At 34.8% G+C, this 23,382-nt stretch overlaps 1 protein-coding gene across 1 annotated transcript in view; it reads right to left on the reverse strand.

Moving 5' to 3' along the window:
* Positions 1-6,200: 6,200 nt before the first annotated feature.
* The window catches only part of LOC136035517 (major facilitator superfamily domain-containing protein 12-like), a 52,130-nt gene continuing 34,948 nt past the window's right edge, over positions 6,201-23,382 (reverse strand). Inside the window, exons 5-10 of the mRNA XM_065717359.1 lie at positions 20,223-20,393; positions 18,584-18,769; positions 13,642-13,753; positions 10,466-10,628; positions 9,801-9,934; positions 6,201-6,322 (exon numbers count right to left, since the gene is read on the reverse strand). Coding sequence (XP_065573431.1) covers positions 6,300-6,322; positions 9,801-9,934; positions 10,466-10,628; positions 13,642-13,753; positions 18,584-18,769; positions 20,223-20,393 — 789 coding nt within the window. The 3' untranslated portion in view covers positions 6,201-6,299. The remainder of the gene's footprint in view (positions 6,323-9,800; positions 9,935-10,465; positions 10,629-13,641; positions 13,754-18,583; positions 18,770-20,222; positions 20,394-23,382) is intronic.

The following is a 23,382-nucleotide window of genomic DNA, read 5'->3' on the forward strand; positions in this document are numbered from 1 at the left end:
TATGTAAGCACTGGTCAAAGTTTGTAACTTGTTGCCGCTCCCAAGGGGACTGTGGGGGAGTAAGTCGTCCCCAAAGACATAGTTATAAGGTTTTTCGACTATACTGAATAAAATGGCTATTTCAGAATTTTGATCCGTTGACTTTGGTAAAATAATTAGCGTGGGAGGGGGCCTAGGTGCCCTCCAATTTTTTTGGTCACTTAAAAAGGGCACTAGAACTTTTAATTTCCGTTAGAATGAGCCCTCTTGCAACATTCTAGAGCAACTGGGTCGATACGATCACCCCTGGGAAAAAAAAAAAATAAACACGCATCCGTGATCTGCCTTCCTGTAAAAAATACAAAATTCCATATTTTTGTAGATAGGAGCTTGAAACTTCTAATGTAGGGTTCTCTGATACGTTCAATCTGATGGTGTGATTTTCGTCAAGATTCTATGGCTTCTAGGGGGCGTTTCCCCCTATTTTCTAAAATAACGCAAATTTTCTCAGGCTTGTAACTTTTGATGGGTAAGACTAAACTTGATGAAACTTATATATTTAAAATCAGCATTAAAATGCGATTCTTTTGATGTAGGTATTGGTATCAAAATTCCATTTTTTAGAGTTTTGGTTACTATTGAGCCGGGTCGCTCCTTACTACAGTTCGTTACCACGAACTGTTTGATACATTTTTGCTTTCCGAAATTTCTTCCGATCCTATAATAAGTGATACTTTGAATTTTGAATATCTTTTGTCTCACTTGTGGATATCGACTTACGAGTATGTGAAGTACTTCATTGGCAAAACCATCTGAAATATCTCGCGCGATCTTTAACGTCTTTAACTAAATTATATATAATGTCGTTTTTTTTTTCGGTTTCCTATAAAGCATAGGACTCTTTGGGCATATCCTCCGTTAGTTGCACCAAATAAATCCGTAACGTTACTACGTAAGTGTGTATCATCTAACAAATATTTCAGTAATTTTATAAATCCTGACCGAGAGATCACTAATATTTAGCAGACGAAAAAAAGAAATAAGTGGATTCCAAGTTTGAAAGAGGGAAGGGAACTAGTTCGTAGCTTATTGCTAGAGACTAAGCTTCAATATAGGATCTTGAGTTCGAGTTGTCAGCATTGTTGGTTTCATTCTGGAATTCAGACCATGATTTCCCAGAGTTTACACCTATTCAGTTTACTTTTAAGTTTTTTACTTCACTGTTACTTCAACGAGAAGCGCCCCTCTTTAATATCACCTGCAACCCTGCTTGTAGTCAGGGTTATCATCAAGTGAACTCATGAAAGGTCTACCCCGAGACCACTATGAGAAAGTGCATGCAAGGTCTCCCTTCTTGGGATAGGGATGCAGAAAAAGGAGCTTATGACAAATCTGGTTTGGAAGGTGTTTAGGTTTGCGGACAAAAGGTGATACAAAAATAGTGCTTTTTGCAGTCCAGTTGTGGCGGAAGGAAAAGCAGTTCGTCCTCAAATGGTGTTGAAAAGGCCATGAGAAACTATCTTAAATAAGTATGAAGTCATGGGAGGGAGTAATGCGTGAAGCTATGTCGGCCTCAGGTAGCTTAGTAAGATTGTTAGTTGTCAGCAGTAGCGTTACAATAAACATTGTTTTGTCGTTCAATAGCTCTTTATTTTTCAAAACTGAGGAATCGGTGTCAGTCGACTGCGCGGAAATCGCAGTTTGAACATGAAGTCATATCTGAAGAAAGTTTAGGAATTGGGTTACTGAAAATTTTTCTAAGGATTTGAGCTGGTCAACTCCGGAGAAATTTTAGTCGGAATTAGCCCGAATTTTTTAGGTGAACCCTGATTTTTTCTTCAAAAATAAAGGAATCGAAGTCATATTCTACCCCAAAGTAATTGGAGTCGGTATGTTCATGGTTTTCCAGGGAATAAAACTTTAACTTATAACCAATTTTCTGGTTTCAGCCGGGTTCCGGACGAACTACTTGTCCAGTGAGCCTTAATCGACTATCTCGTTGGCAGTTTAAAATATTTTGTTTGTCCTTTAATTTAAACCCCCTCTCCACCCTTAAATGTAGGGCTACGGAGCCAATCTATGAACAATCGCCAAGTTTTATCAAAATATCTCATTCCCTTCGAGAGTTATTTATTAACACCAAAAGCGGTAAGTCTTCAAGACTTGTGCTGACAGACGGAAAACTTTTGTGATTTCATAGGTATCCCTCCACTTACGTTTTGGAATCCCAAAAATCAATCGACTGTCGTTGTCAATTTCGTTGAAAACTCCTATTGAAAATTAATTGCTTCCGTCAGCTCATGAAGCTTGTATATAAAATGTGGATCTTTCTTTGGATTCCATGTCTTTTTTTCTTCATTGGCGCTTGTGATTTCTTTATTTATACCAGTTTTAGGCAAAAATTAGGATTCGTGACCCTTCTTCCCCCGTCATGACTTCAGTATTATAGTGTCTGCTTTAACGTTTTAGAGTGTCCTAAGTATGTCTACTTTAACGTTTTAGAGTATCTTAAGCCTTCTTTTTAACTTCAGGATTGGATCTCGTCACGAAAGTGCCAAAATATCACAACGTCAAGAAGCATCTTTTGGAAATCAGACGGCAGTCATCTGGGTTTTACCGAAACCCTAGTTTCGCTGATACCTACGATGGACAACCCTTCCTCATTTTAGACACAGTTAATCCAGTGACTGAGGGCGGTATTTTGGTGTTTTTGTATGAACGAGCACTGCGAGCTTTGTTTTGCTGCGAAACAGTTTTGGGAGATGGAATCTTCAAACCTTGCAAGGCCAATTTTTTCATCCACGGTGTCGTTCGAGAAAGTAGTGATCCCAGTGAAATCCAAATAGTTGTACCGTGGTTTTTTGCTTCCTTTTGAACAAACATCAGTTGACCTATGAGCTTGTGTTTGAGGCTCTTTGTTCGTACAGTGGCATTCTGAAAACCAAGATTTGTTTCTGAACCATGAAGTTTGATCTTGAGCTCTCAGCTATAAACGTAACAGGAAAGTACTTTGACTGTGTACAAGTGGATGGGTGTAATTTTCACTTCAGTCAGTGTTTATACAGAAAAGTGCAAGCTCTTGGCGTCGTATCGCTATATCAACCCAAAACTCAAGAAAAAATAGAGTTGCGAACCCATGTCAGAAAAGTGACAGCCCTCGTACACATCCCAGTAGCGGAAATAGGGGATGCATGGCTTGACGTCATTGAACAAGCCCCAGAATCATCCGTCCATTTTAACGACTACGTTTGTCGAGCAGCGGCTAGTGAATGAGAAGTTGCCTCTGAGTACCTAGAATTGCACTGATGTTTCACATTGTACAGCAAAGTGTTAAAGGATGGCACCACCGTCTAAACTAGTGAATAGCCGAATTTAACCCGTGTTCATAAACTGCTCGTGTTCTTCCAAGACGAAGAGGAAGCTGCGTACTCAACGCTTCTGTGCAATGAGACGGCCAACCCTGCTCCAAAACGTCACAAAGTGTAAAGAGAACTGGAGGAGAGGCTACTGAAAGTTAAAACTACGTTTCGAGAAGGAAAGTCTTCAAGAGAAGGATTTATGTGGGTGATTTCTCACCTTTTGAAATTTGAACAGTTTAAGGGTCTTGAGTTGTTGAAGTTGTACAGTTTCTTTAGTTGGACTTGAAATAAATGATTACTTGAAACATTAAGTTCAATCTCCGTATTATCTACGATTAACGTAGGGTTAGCGTTGGCGGCGGTAAACATCCTCTTCACATTTAAGGATTTTGATTTGGAATTACATGAACCAGTTAATTGCGCTACCTGCACTAATGAGTAGGTGGAAAACATACAGTGGTGATCACCCTATTTGACCCTTTCGTCTGACCCTTTTAATCCTCTTGATGATGCAAGATTTCCTGGGTCGCCCGACTACTTGGCAAATTGATCTTGAACCTACCCATAGTACCCATATCCCTACTAAATCTAATAAGCCCCAGCCACACCCAGAAGGTGTCCATAGTCCTCCTCACCCTCAAACTCCTATTTCAAATCGTTTGCCAGACAAAACTGATGTTTCTGGAACTTATTGTAGTAAACATTATAATAACAAAATGCGTTACTATTTCCCTCGTTTGTTATTAAGTAACACAGAAATCCTTAATTTTGAAAAAAAAACAACTACTGAGCATGAAATTACGGTGAATAATGTAGCATCAGATTTAATTGGTATAACTGAGGTTCAGTCCAAAAACCTGGATACTCTGAAGATGGCTTATTTCAATGAGTTTGTTAAACATCGCCCACATGATCATTACCTTGGTAAAAAGGATGGAGGAGTGATTTTTTGTTGTGGTAATTTTCCGCCAAGAGAAGTAAAAGTTCCAGGAATAAGTGAGAGGATGAAATAATTTGCATTAAAGTTAAACCTAAATTTCTACCACGCCCATTAACTAATATTAGTTGGTTGTTTTTATTGTTGATCCAACCAAGAATCGGAGCAGCGTAAAGATTTCTTGGAAAAACGCCATGCTTCGCTTGATTGCCTCCAATCTAAACATCCTAATGGCATCCAACTAACTGGTGACGGAAATAAACTAAACACTAGTCATCTTTGTCAGTAGGCTAATTTAAAACAAATTGTTAATATCCCAGCAACGAAAGGTGCTAGTTCCCTTGACGTTATTTGCGCAAACATGCATGAATTCCATCAAAGACCCAATTCCCTTCCTCCACTTGGTGGCAGTTACCATGTTATGCTTTCGCTAAATCTGATACAATATCACATACGCAAGTACAACTTTGATGAATATCGACCAATTACTGACAGCGGTCTGCTCAAGTTTGGAACATGGCTTTCAGAAGAGCTATGGAAATATGTACTCGCTGCCGACGAATCGAATAAGAAAGCTCAACTTTTCCAACAGAAGTTTATGAAACATAAACAGTTTATTCACTTGATAAGTGAATTATAGAACTAAAAAAATTATTTATGGGATATTAGTATTAACAGAGATAAAGGGGAATATAGATTAAATCCAATTTACGATAACTTGATTAAGAAACAGGTCAAAATTTCAAACAATTACATAATACATAATAGTTCCCAACAAGTGTCAACCTTGTGAGCGCAGGTCAGGTTGAGGTCAATGTTGAGAAGAGTCAACGGGCCGGGGCTAAAATGGAAAATTAAAAAAATTCGTTTAATGTATAATACAATTTGTATAATAAGTTACTTTGATCTGTTGCCGTATTTAAGCTTATATTGCCCATATAGTTTAAATTATATTTACCTTGTAATTTTATTCGAGGGCGATGATCTGAGGTATTATGTAAATTTTTTCAAATAAATATGGTATTTTATTTTTGCTAGACTCATTGCCAATCTGAAATTGTACAAGACACAATTTGGTGTAAAGGAGACAATCCTTTATCATTTCTGTCTGCTAATTCAGGTTTTTATAGCGATTGCAGTTTTAGGAGGTTATTAAGATGTGGGTTTTATTTATTTGTTTGCTGTTTTTTTGTCTTTTTCTTTATATGATGCGTTTAATTTACTTTACCTTTAATTTTTTTTTTCGTTTATAAAGGCTCCCGGACGGCGAGTTGAAATATCGGATTTTTATTATTTGAAGTTTGTTGGCTTTGTTTTGATTTTTTTTTTTGCTGTTTTATTTAAATTATAACCGTTTTTATTTTCACTTTTAAATTCAAGTTTTATGACCAGTTTTTTCATTCTTAATTTATTGCATGACATTTCCTAAATAACGGGCCATTGAGACCATTGGGAGATTGTTTTTGTTATTGTTATTTTATGAAAATAAATAGGACTTAAACGCCTGGCATTTAGTACTTAGCTATGTTCCTCTTGTAATTTAGCATGCGTCACAGATATAAAAACGATACTTTCACTTCTGGGGGGGATTATATAATTTTAATTTTGAAATATACTCATAAATATGACTTTAATCATGATTTGTCTTGTAGAATTCTGCCTGCATCATAGACAATGAAAATGATACAACCACTACTAAGGCCAATATGACGTATGTATGCTTTTCGAATGTGTTCATAAATATGACGTCACTGATATGATTTTTTTTTTCCAAAATTAAGGCTCTTAACGAATTTTCTCAAACTTCTGACCAATATAGACCGTTTTTTTAGGCCAGAAAATACCAAGGTACCAATTTTCCCGAAAAATTATGAAACTGTTTCCGAGACAAAATACATAAATACATTCACAATTATTGCTAGACATTTCTAGATTGAATGAAATTTATTGAATAATAAAGGAACAACACTTAAAGTAGGAATGGAACACAGCCATCTTGAGATCACAACAGAAACTTCGGAGTTTCATAACTTTGTTGAAATAGAGACTAAAAAATAATATAATCATTAAAAATAACACATACAGTTAATTATATTGAGTGCAGGGACTTGCGGATGATGAGTGGTTACGTGCCCGGGTCACCTACCAATACCACTTCTTCAAATTACCAAATTTTTTGTATTGTACCCTCCCCAAAATCTTTTCTAGCATCCCCTTCCCCACCAGAAAAAAATCCCGAGTCTATGTCTAGATCTAGTCTATGTCTTAAATGATCTAGGTCATTGCTACAATAAGAGAAACCTTAAAAAACGAATGAAGAACGAAGCGAAAAAAAAGAAAGAAAAAAGGTGACGTAAAATTTTCTGAATAGGTTTTTTATGAGGACGGAAGAAAAACGAGATGAAATAATTGCTAGATGGTAGTTCAAAATTGGCCGAAGCCAATTTTAACATTGATGATTATGCTGAACATGATATTTCATTTCAAATCAAAAATAAAACTCACTTTTTAATTAACGCCTTTTGTTAGATTACAATGAGATTTAAATAATACCAAGAATTAGATAGCACCAAAGTGAGTCAATCAGATTTTTCGTAGAACTCTCTGCTGAACTGAAAAACTATAACTTTTTAAACCTCGGTAGTTTGAATGAGACTTAACCAGATTTGTCTGTAGGGCAGTTTTTCTTTGCAAAAATAATCATCACTTTTATCCAAAACCATCTATTATGCCTGCCGGATCGTTAGTCCAAATTTCAAAAAAAGAAATAAGAATAACTCCCTCAAATGTGAAGCTGGCACTGGTACTTCAAACCTGGTTTAGAATCATGTTGTATTTTTTAGTTTTTGTTGGTTTCATTGTAAAATTTCTAATTATATACGTTGCTCAGAAATAAATCAACAAATAATATTTTCTTTGGGGAATGAAATTTAAGTGAACTCAGAAGAATCAAATTCAAAAGAATTAGGCCAAACTAAAAAGCAATCATGTCTTAGTAATGCAATCATATGTTTTTTAAATCACCACGAGAAGTAAAGAATGTTTTTAAAACAAGTAAAAACTAACTTATATAATATGTAAGGCCGAAAGTAAGCAGAAAATGAACGTAAGCTTTGCCAAACTTATCTCAGTTTTTTTTTTTTTTGGTAATGCCAAACATTTTGGAGTTTTTTACCTCTAATCCTTACTTAAAAAAAAAAACTATCGGAAAAAGAAGTCTATCAAAGAAAAGTCAAGGCGTTTTTAAGCTTGGAATCAGCAGAAACAAAAACCTGTAATAATTCAAGCTCAAAACGACCAGAAATTACTTTTGAAGAATAGATGAAACCCAAAATGAACCCGAAGTTTTGTTTTATGATCTTAAGACTATTTTGAACATAATAGTTATCTAAAAATTTCGATCAGATGCAATTGGAGAATAGAGGATATGGGCGGAATAGCTGTCCCCTGATGACTTTGGACTCTTAAAAGGGCAACTTTAACTTTCAGTTTCCAATCAAATTAGCCTTCTCCGAGGTTTGTTCGACCACCCCTTCAATAGAAGTCCTATATTCTCGAGGGACATAACCTTAATCACTTGCCTCGGGGCTCTGGGGACTGTTGACTCCGAAGTTCTTGCTACCTGATATTTGGACTATTTTAAACAGAATAGCTATCTCAAAATTTTTATCAGATGTATTTGGGGAAAAGAGGGCGAGATGTTAGAAGGTATAGTTTCCCTCCGGTCACTTTTTGACTCTTCAAAAGGAAGTGAAAATTTCAGCTTCCAGTCAAATGAACCCCCTCTAGACTTTGTGCGACCAATCCTTCCACGGAAATCTTATATGCGCCCAGGACCTAACTTACAACTATTTCCCCCGGGCTCTGGGGGGTTGTGCCCCAGACCTTCGTTATAAGATCTTTGAACTATTTTGAACAAAATAATTATCTAAAAATTTTATTCGGGTACATTTAGGGAAAAGAGGGTGTGGCGGGGGGGGAAGAGCTAGCTGCCCTCCGATCACTTTGGATTCTTAGAAATTAAATAAGCCTCCTGCAAATTTATACCACCATCCCTTCCATAAAACCGTATGTGCTCCCGGGGCGTAGATCACCCCTCCCCCACTCAAAAAAACCCACTGTGGAAAATACGCAGAGAACACCTCTATCTCATGGTCACAGAAACTTTGGAGGGTGCTCATTACGTCAGAAATTGAAATTTAGTCCTTTTTTGAAGTTGAAAGTGACTGGAGACCAACCAGCCAAAGGAAGGTATTTTCTGGGGGGGGGGTAAACACCGGCCATGTTATATGAACAAGTTTTGCGGATCATTTAGACTAAGCCTGAGTAAGGCTGCTGTGGGGTGATACCTCCCTTTTTGTTGGGGGGGGGGGTAAGGATTGGTATCTAATCACTCTCGATTTCCAAGAGTATTTTTGATTTACGCCTTTATTATTAGTGCTGGGTGGGAGGAGGGGTATTAGCTCCCCTCTCAATTTGATAATATTTTTGTATTGCATAAAACATCACATCCAAATGCCTAGCGGCACAGAGGTGGAAAAAGTGAGGCGCGGCATCATGAGCTTCGCCAGGAAATTTCTTGGAGGGGTGGTAGTTGGCAATTACTACCTGGAATTTTGTTTTTGGCGATTTTAAGTGTTAATGCTTCTCTTTTCTTATTTACACACAACTATACAATGTATTCAAACATGCATATACAATGCGTTTACCCCGAAAGTATTTTCCTTGACTTACCCCGGAAGTGATTGGAGACCACTTGGCGGTATTTTCAATGGAAGTATGTTCGAAAGAGGACTTTTTAGGGGGGGGGGGGGTGTAAACAAGTTTTACTGTTTAAACATGAGAAAACCATATGGTAGAGGTCACAAGGACTTCAGCCACGTTGAAAATCAAAATTTACGCAGAATTTCCATCAATATGAACTATAACATTCCTCTCTGTCCACCCGAAATTCTCTAGTAAAAACAATGTTAAGAATTTAGTCAACAAAACTACCAAAACCTTGACGAAATATTCATATATATATATATATATATATATATATATATATATATATATATATATATATATATATATATATATATATATATATATATATATATATATATGAGTAAAATTTAAGGCTGTGTAATGTCTGTGACCCTAACCGAATATTCTATCAAGTTCTTTGTAAGTTCACTACGAAGACTTGGAAATTACTGTGAGATTTTTTATTATTTTTTAGAATTTGAAAAAACGCTTATGTTAAAATAAGGCAGTGAATACACACTTTATTTTAAAAAAAGAGTGCATTATATCCTCGGGATATGGTCGTCAAGCAAGAAAAGTATATTTTTAAGCATTTTCATTTATTGTTTTGCTTAATGTTCACGTAGGTCAAGTGTTTCTAGAACTAGGATTAGATGTCCCTATAAAAAAGTGAGGGTTAATATGTAAATGGTAACTCTCGTTTTCAAATAGCCCACCCTTGGGTACAAATTTTCAAAGCCATTGACAAAAAGTGAGCTGAAGAAGATGTTACTTACTCGTTTCTTCTATTTTATATCCTTTTCTTTTTGTAAAAATTGGCCCGAATTGAGTCGAAAGAGCTATAGCCAAAGAAACAGAACAAACTATTGGTAAAACCCAACGATAGAATTCTCCACAAAAAGGTGAATCCCTAAAAATAAAAAAGAACCTCCTTAAACGAAAATAGAGAGCGGTGCCTAAAACTTATAACAAACAGTAGATTATTAGCAAAAAAACAGAAGCGAACAAAAATAACCAAGTTAAATGCACAAATAATGCAGAATAAAGAAGTAAAAATTAGAAATAGAAATAGTAAAATAGTTTTAGAAAAAAAGTAGAGAAAAAGTAGATTTAGTAAAAGTAAAGTAAAGATAGTAGAAAAATTCCTGGCAGTAAAATTCTCCCGAAAAGGGTAAATCTATAAGAAGAAGTCTTTCCCCCGCCCTTAGGTTATAAATCCGAGTTTAAAGATTTATTTCATAATACTTGACACATTACTACAGTCAAGCTCTACCACCAACCCTCTCCACTACCAGGTTATGATTACGAAAAATTACGTAATCATGATGCCATCAAAAATAGTATGTCTACTAACTACAAAATAAAATTGTTAATTCGTTTGTAAGTTTCGTAGCTCCTTTTCCAATTACTACATTAGCTGGCTAATAAGGGAATGAATTACCTTTCTGGATGGATATATTGAATGACAAAGACAACCACACCGTTTAAAATTTTATCCGACAAACTGTAAACTCCGTAAACGAAACCACTAGATTTGACATCATCCCCAATAAAATTTGCCGTGGACGCCAAGGATATGATAAACATTATGGATCCACTGGCTCCTAGAAAAAGAAACATTGGAAATATACAAAATTTAGACCTTCAACCTTTCGGAAATTTAAACTGGATTCAAGTCAGTCTCATTTGCTTTTGTTACCAAGTCTATCAGGTCTACCAAGTCTATCAGGTAAAGGATATCGTCATGTTCATCATGTCCTCATGTCTGCTAGAAATTCACCTTAGGCTCAAAAATGTTAATATTTTAAGCAAACATATTTAATCCCTTAAGCTTTAATTTACATGCGTCATTTCTTTTCTCTCTCTTTATTTTCGTTCGAAAATTAATTTAAGCTATCAGAGAAACGGGGACGTCCAAAAATAAATACAGAAGTGGTTGCTCCACAAATGGTGGTCATGTCACATCTTACTTTGCACATTTAGACCTGTTGTGGTGCTGTTGACAAATGATCAATCAGGGATTATTTGGAATGTACTGAATGATAAGACACTAATTAATAAGAAGCACTATGAGTTTCCTGAATTAAAAATGATACGTATTGGTTTCACGATTGGGATTTGATTTCCGCTGAAGTGCGTATTCAAGAGTTTTTGCCTTGTTGATTACAAATCTGAGGCTAATATTAGCTAAAATTTGTTACTAATAAAGTTTGTAATCAACCGAAATCACAGCATGTTTAAAACATGTTTCAACAATAGTGTTCGTTTACCATCAAATGTAGTATATAAAATTTATGAGCCTACTAATTTAAATCTCAGGCACATTTTACAACATAACAGCTATGATTCGAGTTCTTGTCTTATAAATAATAGTTAAAGTATAGTGTTTACAATTAAAAGATTGTTAGACTAGCCAGTCAGTTTTCTTTATGTATTTTCATGAATCAACGTGGCAACACTGACAAATAAGTGGTATTTTCCTAAACACTTCATAATCCAAATACAAACAAAGCAAAAATCTTAGGAAATTTCAGTTTTTAGGTGTGAATAGACCTAAGCTGGATCCTAGGACCAAGAAATATTTTGATGTTGATATCCTTAGTGCTTTTAATATTCCAAAAAAAAAATGCGCTGATGTTTTCATTTTAAGGGCTAAAAGTAGGGTCCAACCGTTACGAGTTTTCGGGGTCCAATACCGATATATCAGTATCGTGCCGAAATGATACCGATATAATTTACCTGATTAATAGAAACATGCTGCAATTATAAAATAAGATTTTCTCTGTTTCGGTGTTTTACTTCGGGTTTTCATTTCTCGTTATACATCTGGGACCACCAGGGGGAGGAGGCAGCATTGTCTGAGGAGTGACCTTGGTATTTGAAAGGAGCAAAACATGGTTCACCCATAGAGTAGGGCGTCTAATGTTGATGATTTTATTTGATTAGTTCTCAGATTAGGAGCTCGGAGAAACTATACTTGGATGCCCTCCGTGGGTCCAATAACTGGTTTGCAGATGAGACCTTAAAGTTACCCCACAGCTGTTTCATCAACTCTCACCAGTCATTGCCCCTTCTCCCTAACAAATCCCGGGTCACATTTACCCGTCTTTTAAAAGAAATCATAGCTACAAGGCCCACTCTTCTCCCACTATTGATGGGCAGAGTTGCTGCCCCCAGTGATTTATCACTATTTTTAGTTATGTTTATATTGCCTGACAAAAAATCACTAAATCAGCATATAAATTACTAGATTATTAAAGAAAATAACTAAATCAGCCAAAAAATCCCTATAATATAGTTATTTTTCCTCACCGGGTGGCAATACTGGTGATGGGAGATTTCGAAGCTGTGTTAGTTATCACCTTAAATGGGATGCTTCCTGTATCGGAAGTCAAAGGTATAACTCGGTTTTTTGCTGAATAAATCAGAATGATTCAGTTTCTTCTGTTGGTCTGGATAATACCACTCTAGCATTTCTTCCTATTGGTGAAGTTAAGTATTGCCAATGCAGTATAATTGCATCTTCTTTGGTACAATTTAAAGGTGCTGCTACGATACAGTAAGTATGAATATTTTTTGGTTAACTACAAATTGTTTAGTGCATTTCCGTTTTGCTAGCTCTTTCTGAATAGGATATTTGTTCAAGTCTTAGTTTATTGAAAAAAATTTCTTGCCATGGCAAACTTTTAATCTGCTGGTCAGATAGTACGAATTAATCTCTTCCAGTACAAATTTAGTCGGAAGACCCATAGTGTTTACATAAAAGCGTTGGCAACACCGCTGATGTTGTGTCAGCCTTCGAAGGTCTCCAAGACGAGCTTGAGAGTGAATTTACCGAGTTAATGATAATGCTAACTGAGATTACACCTATTTAGGTCGTCTAATAAGGATCCAAGGGATGACCCTCATTTCTTACTGACCTACAGAATACCTGAAACCATTGTGCCCAGAGGATCCGTAGGGTATCTGGTTGTGTTAGGCTATTTTAGGCTATGTTATGATTTTATCAAAATGAAAATTGCCTCTCCCCATCCGAAAAAACGGTCAAATCGAGACAGAGTCGAATTTAATATTTTGACAAATATTTTCTAACTTTGACCAGATGGGCTCAGAATCAGAAAAAAAAATTGCAAGGTCAAGCCAAACGAAAATCAAATCGAAGCAAAATCAAATTGTTCATTTTTAGAAAAATATTATAACTTTTACCGCAGCATTTGTTTCATGAAAATCTAAAATTTCAGGATCATAAATACAAACTGTATATTTAATATATTTATCAGAATTACGTCTAAGTGTTGGTTTTTTAAAGAAGTAACCTTATAGAAATAAGATAAAACGGATTCGCTAATCTTATTTTATCTTTTGAGAACTCCTCGAGAGTTAATGACCTTTGGTACTAGTAATACTATCAATTCAATACAGCATTAAGGCTCAGCTGAGATCAACACAGCTGCCCCACCTCCTCCAGAGCTAAGAAGAAGAAGAAATTTAAATGGAAGTTTCAAAACATGACGTATTTTGCTTATCTGCCGTTTCTACATATTTAAAAAAAAGAAATTGTTATTGACGTAAAATAAAAAAAGCAGAATAAAAACTGAGAGAAAAAAAAGGATTTACCGAACAAAACAGCTACAAAATAGATTAAGTAGGTGTCATATATATATCCTTCTCCAAACCAGATTCCTGCAGAAGAAACAAAGCCAATTGTTATGGCACTCCAAAGCAAAATCTGTAATATAAATACCTTAATTATACCATTAACACTAATTTTAATTTTTTAAGAAAAACTTTGTATCAATGTCAATGGTGCTCAACATTCAAAGATTACTTTTATTTCTGTAGTCTTTCTTTACAAAATACCAGTTTGTACTGAGCAAAAAGTATAAGAACTAAGTAAACTGTCTGTACCAGTCTCATTCATCAAAAAACAAATCAGAAGAAATTTGCATTGCTTCAACATTAAAAGTAAATGATACTATAGAAGACAGTTCAAGCAAGTGTCATATTCTAAACCAAATTCTATTACAAGAAACAAATCTTTGTAAATTTTTTATTGTTAAATTATACGTTATTGTTATTAAAAATACTATTTTTATACTAATCTGTGTTTAATCATGTGTTTTTCATGATATGCTGAAAAATCATAAAAAATTGTGATTTTTTGTTTATTTAAAAGTTAAGAAGTTCTTTAGGGCCGTGTCATATTCTAATTAGTGCTGCCATGTCGAATTCTGAAAACAAATATGTGAAATATGCTACTTAGATTTCGAGAAAGTTTTGTGTCCGTTAAAGTTTAAACATGATCAACTTGCTGATTCGCAAAGACAACTACATCTTCGAATAAAAGCTGCAGTGCCACCTGTGGTTAGCTCATTTTCAAGTAGTTTTTTTTTCCTTCATTTTTTAATTTTTTTAAATTCACTTTTTGGAGAGCGAAAAACCCTTTATCAGAATAAAAACCATATTGAATGTAATAACTTTGAATTAACAAAGAACGGTATAATAATAATAATTTATTTGTTACCCGCTTGTTTTGACAAATTAAGCGGAGTAAAAACATTAAGGAAAGAAAAACAAAATAACACAAACAATACAATTAATACAGTCTAATCAAAGGGTGGTAAGGGCCCAAGCGTTGACAGGCCTCAGCACCTAATCTAGCATAGAGTTTTTTTATAAACAAAAATAATATCAGTGGCACAAAACTTTCTGATAATCTTCTGATTTCTATAAGAACGCGGCAGATACAATAAATATTTACAATAACGAAAATACAGAACTCTTATACCCTGCAAATCTTGATTATTAAACAAAGGGCGCAAACCGGAAAGAAACAATATAGAATGATCGCAATATGTAGAATAAAGTCTGGATAAAGCCTTTCGTGAAAATCTGCCTCGGTTCGGGACAATTTTCGCGTACTCTTTTTTAAGTTTACTTTTAATATCATTGAGCCCACAAGATCGAGAAGCCGATAAAGATGAACAAATACTAATACCAAGCCACCGAATCGAAGAAACGAGCTTAACTGAAAAATAACCACAACTAAGATCACTAATTTGATGCTTAGCATTAAAAACTAAATATTCACATTTTTCAGCATTAAGTTTGAGGCCGATTTCCTCAAAAGACTTAGAAACAAGCTGGGTTGACTTAATTAAGCTAGATTTAGTGCGGCTGATCAAAAGTATATCATCTGCATATGCAATATACGAAAGATTAGTTAGGCCTAAAAAACATGATGGATTAATACGTGGCAAAACAGAATAAAGACAAGCATTAAAAAGATAAGGGGATAAGACTCCTCCTTGCCTAAGACCAGAACGGATGAGGATATTACCAACGTAGGTGTCACCTGACTTGAGTCGAACATATGAATTAGCATACCAAAAACGAAGAGTTGATATAGTAGACACATTTGCACCAAGTTGGAGTAAAGAATACCAAAGTTGGCTATGGCATATTGAATCAAAAGCTTTTGAAACATCAAGTGCACAAAAATGAACCTCAAAACCATTTTTATATGCTCCAAGTAATAGCGAAACTATAGCACGATGAGCATGTTGGCATCCTATACATCTCCCTGGCTGTAGAAAGTTGAGAAACTTCAACGCCCAATCCGCTGCATGCTACCATATAAATTTTGTATTTCCTTTTTTGAATTTGGCATTCATTACTATCAAAAACTGCACAATCCCCGCACATCCCCGCATTTTCAAATGTAGCTATACATTTATTCCCTTTGAACAGCCAGGGGCTGTTCCCTTCTCAACGCCCCGCTCTTTACGCTAAAGTTTTTAAAGTTTAATTTAAAGAAGAATTGAGAGAAAGAGTCAATCTTTAGCGTGAAGAACGGGGATTTGAGAAGGGAACAGCCCCTTTCGTATTCGGAATAATTTCTGTTCGTTTTAAGTTTTAATGTCGCTCCTTACTTTCAGTTAAAAAAACTATTTTTTTTATTTAATAACCATCAAAGAGCATTTTGAAAGGGTTGTCTATCACTTTCACTTGAAAAAGAATATTTGTAAATATCTTTTTGTATTTGTAAAGTGTTCCGAGGTTATCTGCTTAAAATTAGAATCTGAGATTGTAATTTAAAGCTTAGGCAAAATTTAGATACTCAGTCAAAACGTTCGATAAGCCACAACGGACAATATGACATTATTAAAGTTCGATAAGCCACAGCAGGCATTATGACATTATTAAAGTAAAATATTTAATGGATGGGAGGCTGGTATTAATCGTAATAATTTGAAATCTGCGTATTTTTAGTCCATCATAGAGTTAATGTTATCCTGACCCCCACCCTGTAGAAGCCCTTGAATATACACGCATCTTGATATACCATTTTAATAAGGGAATCGTTTAATGTTCTTTTTGTATAATGTTCTTTTTTTACCTCTATAATAGTTGATTTTAGAGTTATCCTATTTATTATTCTATTTTTTTTATTATCCGTAATTTATCTGGTTAAATTTTTATATCTGGAAGTATGTAACAGGCTATAATGTGTAAAATTTATTATTTATTATAATTATGTTGCATATGTATTTTAATTGCTGTATGACAACGCATAGTTGCACTATTTTGATTCCTGTTTTTCAGCGTAGTTGTTGCAGGTGAATAACCCCCCATCAATAGCAAGTTAAGTGATACAAGATCTGATTAAGTGATTATTGACTGAAGTGATACCCAAGCAAGCTAGTGATTACAGAAGACACAGAACAATCGAGTGAATAACCGAGATAATAGAATAATAGAGCTTGTTTGTAAAGAGTTTTTTACTTAACCCAACAACCTTTGTTGGGAAAACAACCTTTTGTTGGTTGTTGGGAAAAGTCTTTTGCCAACAACCTTCAAATGGACAAGAAGCTTCAAATGTAAATTTCAAACCTTCAATCTTCAAATGTATTTCAAAATTCAAAATTTCAAAATGAATTTCATTATTGAAATTTCATTTTGAAATGAATTTCAAAATTTCAAGCTTCAAATGTAAATTTCAAACCTTCAATCTTCAAATGTATTTCAAAATTTCAAAATTCAAAATTTCAAAATGAATTTCATTTTGAAATTTCATTTTGAAATGAATTTCAAAATTTCAAGCTTCAAATGTAAATTTCAAACCTTCAATCTTCAAATGTATCTCAAAATTTCAAAATTCAAAATTTCAAAATGAATTTCATTTTTGAAATTTCATTTTGAAATGAATTTCAAAATTTCAAGATTCAAATGTAAATTTCAAACCTTCAATCTTCAAATGTATTTCAAAATTTCAAAATTCAAAATTTCAAAATGAATTTCATTTTGAAATTTCATTTTGAAATGAATTTCAAAATTTGAAGCTTCAAATATAAATTTCAAACCTTCAATCTTCAAATGTATTTCAAAATTCAAAATTTCAAAATGAATTTCTTTTTTAAAATTTCATTTTGAAATGAATTTCAAAATTTCAAGCTTCAACTGTAAATTTCAGAAAAGAAGTTTTATTTTATAGCCTAATATTTTGGGGGTCTTTGCACAAGTGAAAAAAAATTGACTCTTTTTCTGCTTTCGTTTTTAGAGGAGCCAAATTTTCGTATCAATTTCTACTTGTGCGTTTGGTCTCCATGGCCCGAGGACATGAGGATATAAGAATCAATGGAATAAAAAAATGAGCCAATTTTAAGAGGCACATACCCCAGAAATAAAATTATTTTTATATAGTAGTTTTTAGTTTAAAGCCATTACAAAATTTTGAGTCTCAATCCAAACCCATTCGAGGGAACCAATATTGTTTTTTGTATATTTTGTTTCTGTGTTTGGGTTCCCTTAGTATAAAAAATGGAGTGTGTAATCTCCAAGAAAATCGGATTAAAATGTTTTTTGTTCTTTTTATTGGACCCCATTTTTTGGTCCCGTACCCCCTAACATTTTTTGTGTTTTGGGCTGCTCTTTTGCATAAGCACTCGTGCCTTTTGAGTTTCGAACCGATTAGACACAACAAGATTTTGGCCCATTTCTAAGTCTCCCAAAATCTTCCCCCTTTCAAAAAAAAGCATATATTCTTTTTGGTTGACGAAACAAACCCGGAAAGTTATGAGAAAATCGAACACCCATTATCAAACACGTCCGATTTTTCTATTGTAAAATAAATCTGTAAGAATAAGTAGTTTGCCTAATTTTAAGCCCCTGCACCTTGCACAGGAGGTGGGAGGGTCATGTCATCTGAAATTCATATTTTGTGGACCTTTCGACAAGTTTAAATGAAATTAATATCCAATATTTTTTTAGCTAATATTATGAGAGCACGGGGGGGGGGGATGGGTACCAAAAAGGTATGGAAATGGAGCTGGTTGCCCCCAATCACATTTAGCCCTTTAAAAAGACACTATTATTTCAGTTTCCGAATCTAATAAGCCCTCTCATAAATCTTTACGATCATTCCCAATAGGAAACATTCAGAGGAAAAAAAGTAAATTATAGTTCAGAAATGTTGCATGAGAGGTATATGACTGTTTATCATAGGTAACGCTAGAGCATTGCCTGTGAAGAACAAAGCAAAAACGTAGAAAAACCTTACCACAGGGTCTAAGCTATTCCTTATCCACTTTACGAGCATCGATGTAAAAAACCCTGATATATACAAAGTCATTGGAACTGTTGCTAAGGTCATAGGTGGAAGAGAGAGTGTAACTTGCAGGTACATAGGTAGATAGACTTGAGCCAGGTTGCCAAAAAGTCGACCACATGTAAACACGATCAAATTCTGCAGGAGGAAAAGAAATTAACTAAGTCCTCACGTAACAATTCAGATTTCAAGGAGTTTGTGGTAACGAACTGTAAGTAAGCAGCGACTCGGCCCAATAGTAATTGGCACTATAAAAACTGAACTCTTGATAACAAATGATACATCAAAAGAACTGGCTTTTTATGCTAATTCCAAATAAAAAAAAGTCAAGTTTAATGCTATCCATCTAGAGCTAGGAGGCTGAGAAAATTGGGCCGATTTATGAAAAAGGAGAGACCCCCCCCCCCTAAAAAAAACAAATCCAAGTGATCATATTGAAAGCTAGACCATCAGATTCGGGATCAGAGAACCCTTCTGTAGAGTTTTTAAGCTCCAATCTACAAAAACGAAGACTTTTAATTTTTTGCCAGGAAAAATGTCACTGATACATGTTTAGTTGTTTTTTCCCAGGGGTGATCATATCGAACGAATGATCATAAAAGTTCGGAAGATGACTCACTCTAACGGATACCATAATTTCTAATGCCCCTTTTAAGTGACCAGAATGATGGGAGGCCAACAAGATCCCCTCCCACGACCCTTTTTTCTCAAAGACATTTGATTAGAATGTTGAGATAGCCATTCGATACATAGTTGAAAGATATAATAGCTCTACCTTTGGGGATACAATATAATATTTGTTACTGGCAAACATACGGATATTGTTTGAGAATAGGGGCTTTCAATGGTGGAGGAATTTCCACGGAGATTATTTTCAGTGGGAAGGAAAGATTCAGGCACGAATTTTCTAGAGAAAATTATAGACGGGAGAAGGGGGATTTTCTGGCATGATTTGAAAAAGGGCCAGAAATTAAATTAAAAACAGAACTATCCCAGTGACGTTAATGAGCAACAATAAAAGTTTAAGCGGACAGAAATTATTCCAAGGGGGCTACCCCTTCCTCAGCCCATGTTCTTTACGCCAAAGTTTTAGTTTTTGTTTCTTAAGTTTTACTTTTTGTCACTATTCTCTAAGACAGACTACTCCAGCACAAGGACCGTCGAATTTGAATGAAAAGCATTTTTCAAAAATTTTAAGACTTTCGCGTAAAAAGTGAGGGTTCATGAAGTAGTAACCCCCTCATATACCGAACAATTTATGTTTTTTTTAAGTTTTAATATTATCCGTTATTTCTCGTGGAAATAATTTTTTGATTTTTTTTTAATTGTCATGCAAAAACGACCAAGCGACAACACTGTTTCATTCAGATTGGCAAGTCTGATTGAAAGAAAAATTCTTTACTTCCAAAATAGAAAGTTTTGCTTATTTTAACACAGTTTTGAAACAGAAGAGAACAAAGCCATAGCCCACATAGAAATTATTTCATCGCACGCTGTCTAATTCGGGTACCGAAGCGAAATAGACTAAACTTAGTTATTACCAGGACAAAAAACGTTAAAACAATAAAAATTATTCAAATCAAATTATTACCGTGTAGAATGCCCTTTTCCGAAACCAGCTTACAAGCGATTGATTTGCTTGTGCAGGCACAGCATCCAGCGAAGTTAGAATAACTTCATCCCTTTGCTTTTCTTCAGTGACACCAAACCAAAATATTATTGAACAAACTATTCCCAGTCCATGGCACAGAAAACTAATCAGCTAAAAAAAAAATTAAAAAAAAAAATTAAAAATCAGTGGTTGGGGCTGAAAGAAAAATAAGAAAATAAAAAGATTTGTCTTCTAATAAGGAAATAAGAATCCAAGAATCAAAGCTCACCAAATTAACAATAACCTACAAACGCTCGTCAAACTTGAAAAAAAGTGGCACCTGTGTATTATTCAGAACACACTCAATAAGAGAAGTTAGGCTCTTTCGTGAAACAAACTACGATGCAGGTACATACAGGTGGTTATGTTAGGTTAATTTAGGCATTTGATATAATTCACAACACTCTCCCCCCTAATGTGCAAATATGCAGCACAAACTTTTGATAAAGCTAACGAAATAAAACAAATATGATGAAAATATAATACTTTATTAGGAAAATTGTAAAATTACAACTTAGAATTCTAGCCTAACCTTTTGTCTTTGAGAAATTTACTTTTTGATTTAACCTTTTGATTTTCTCATAAAATGTACCAGCATAGTAGAGGAAAATATGAAAGTTTTCACTGAAAATTAATTGTCTCCTTTTACAGTTTTCGTCTTCTGATTTATCTACTGAGCCAAAAATATTCATGTAAAAACTATAAAATGTGTATAAATTCAAAACCTAGTAAAATTTTGAATCAATTTGAGTCTAATTAAATTAGAACTCATTCGGATTTTTAACTCATTCGGAGTTTTAATTAACTATTGAATCTGAAATTTTAGTGTGAACGCCATCCAATTGATATTTAATGCCTCTGAGTTTCAATTCAAAGGACTTATCACCTTCCTCTCTAGAGAAAAACACAAAAAATTCCTATTGAGAGCAACAAATTAAGTAAATACTTTATATTTTTGGGAATAACTTTATTACTCCTGGCAGCCGTGTCACCTGCAAAAAATTTGCTAGGTAAAGGCGAATGATATAGAAAAATTTGCCAGGTGGCTGCTAGTCCCCGAAGCTGCACCGAAAACCGCTGACGCACCACCAAAAATACGTCGGCACGCCACCTTCACAAAGGCTTCGGCACGCCAGCGTGCCACAAGCACTTAGGGAACAATTGTGGCGGCTTTTTTTTACACCAGAAAGGTTTTGGCGCACTATCGTGTCACCAATACGGTCGGCCGCGGCATGTCGCCAAATCTAGCACCAAATTATTTTCTGAGATTGCTGAGGAGAAAATATTAGGCAAAATTTACTATTCAAAGGTGCTTGCAAGAATTTTAGATTTTTGCCTCAAATTTTTTTTTGAAATGAGTTTCAACTAGCCCTGATATTCCTCAAATATCTTCTTTATGCGTGTTCTCTTCTTTTGGTTGAACAAGCATAATTAAAATCCTCACCAAACTTTTAAGATTACAATCATTAAACCCGGTGGTCCATACTATAGCTAAAATCGACGAACTGACAAAGATGCAATTCAATCCAAAACCTTTTTACATTACTCCTAAGCACTGTACTAATTACTCTGGAACACGTATTTTCGCAGAAACTTTCTCAAAATGCCTTTGAAACCAATTCGAGACTTTGCAACCTACTTGTAATTTCTAAAAACGTCTAATAGTAACATTACACTACTAATTATCGATTCTTATATATGTATGGAATAAATTAATTTAAAATTAGATTCTTTAAAAATTAGTGTTACGAAAGTGAAGCCAAGTTTCGCGTTCAAGAGAAACCTGAGTTGTCTACAATTGTAAAAATCTAATGTCGCCTATGTTTAACGTTCTCCGCAGCACTTGCATCTCGGTCCGGCTTTGAATAATGGTTGAGAAAGGGAATGATTCTACTTTCTACTGTATATTTCTAACTACTCTGCTCAGAAGTTACAAGGTTCAATCGGGAAGCAATGAGACTACAGTAGATAGATACTATTTATATACAGTGGATGCACAATATTCACCGTATAGAATATTCACTGTAGCGTAGACAGTGATATATTGGCAAGTATCAGCCCCCTTATTATTTAGATTAATTACTGTTTACTTAAGCTCCAATGTTGTTCTCTACGATATTTTTTTATGTATTTGATTTCTATTTATTTTCACTATCATATTCAATTTTCATCAACCCTTAGCTTTTACGCCAAAAGTCACACTTTTGCTTTTTCAATGCTTCAAAACTAAAAAAAAAAATCCCCAGAAAAAAACTGCCCCTGATATTTTTTTTTAAAGGTGGCCTTAAATGCCACATGATCCCTTTCATCCTGTTCTGTAACCTCACTGACTTGGCATTACCTGATCAAGCAGCCTCCTTTTCTTTGATGTATGATCACGAGGAAGTTACTGTGAACGTTTAGAAGCAAATGGGGCACCATGTGGCAATGCGACCTGTAAAACTAGGACGATATTCATATAGCATTTCAAAAATCCCAAGCCAATTAGCTATCAACTAATCTTTGCCAAAATCGTGTCACGATAGACTTAAAATCCTTTGTGTGCGAAGACACGGGTTCAAATACTGGTGTCATTGGTTCCTTAGTTTGGAACGGGGATCAGTGGCGTGATTCTTTGTGCTTCGCCAGAGTCAAACCGGCTCTAAATGGGGTAGAATATAGAAAATGGGGTAAAATAGGTAGAAAGTAGTCAAAGAAGTGGAATATAGGTTGCAAGAGCAAAATTAATTAAAGACTAAATTAATTAGTCTTAGTTTAAGTTTTAGAATTTAGATTCAATTAAATTTTGAATTTCTCATTTGTCGAATTAATTCAAACTTCACACCTTTTAAGGTCTCATTCTCGATCATTTGGATTAAAAGAATGTTTGAGTGATTTTAAGATAGATGTCTCGTTCTTATTTTGAACAAGGTTTGGTCATTGTAACGAAACTGAAAACGAATCATGGACCCCAAGAACTCTTGCTTAGAAGTAATTCTGAAAAGAACTGATGCCGATTTAGTTTTTGAAACTTTTGACAAACAAGTGAAAAATTCTAGAAATAGAACAAACACCGACCAATTGAGAGCATAATGCCGGTCAGTTTTTGGTGGTGCGCCGC

The sequence above is a fragment of the Artemia franciscana genome, chromosome 14 (assembly GCF_032884065.1).
Source record: "Artemia franciscana chromosome 14, ASM3288406v1, whole genome shotgun sequence".
Taxonomy (NCBI): Eukaryota; Metazoa; Arthropoda; class Branchiopoda; order Anostraca; family Artemiidae; genus Artemia; species Artemia franciscana.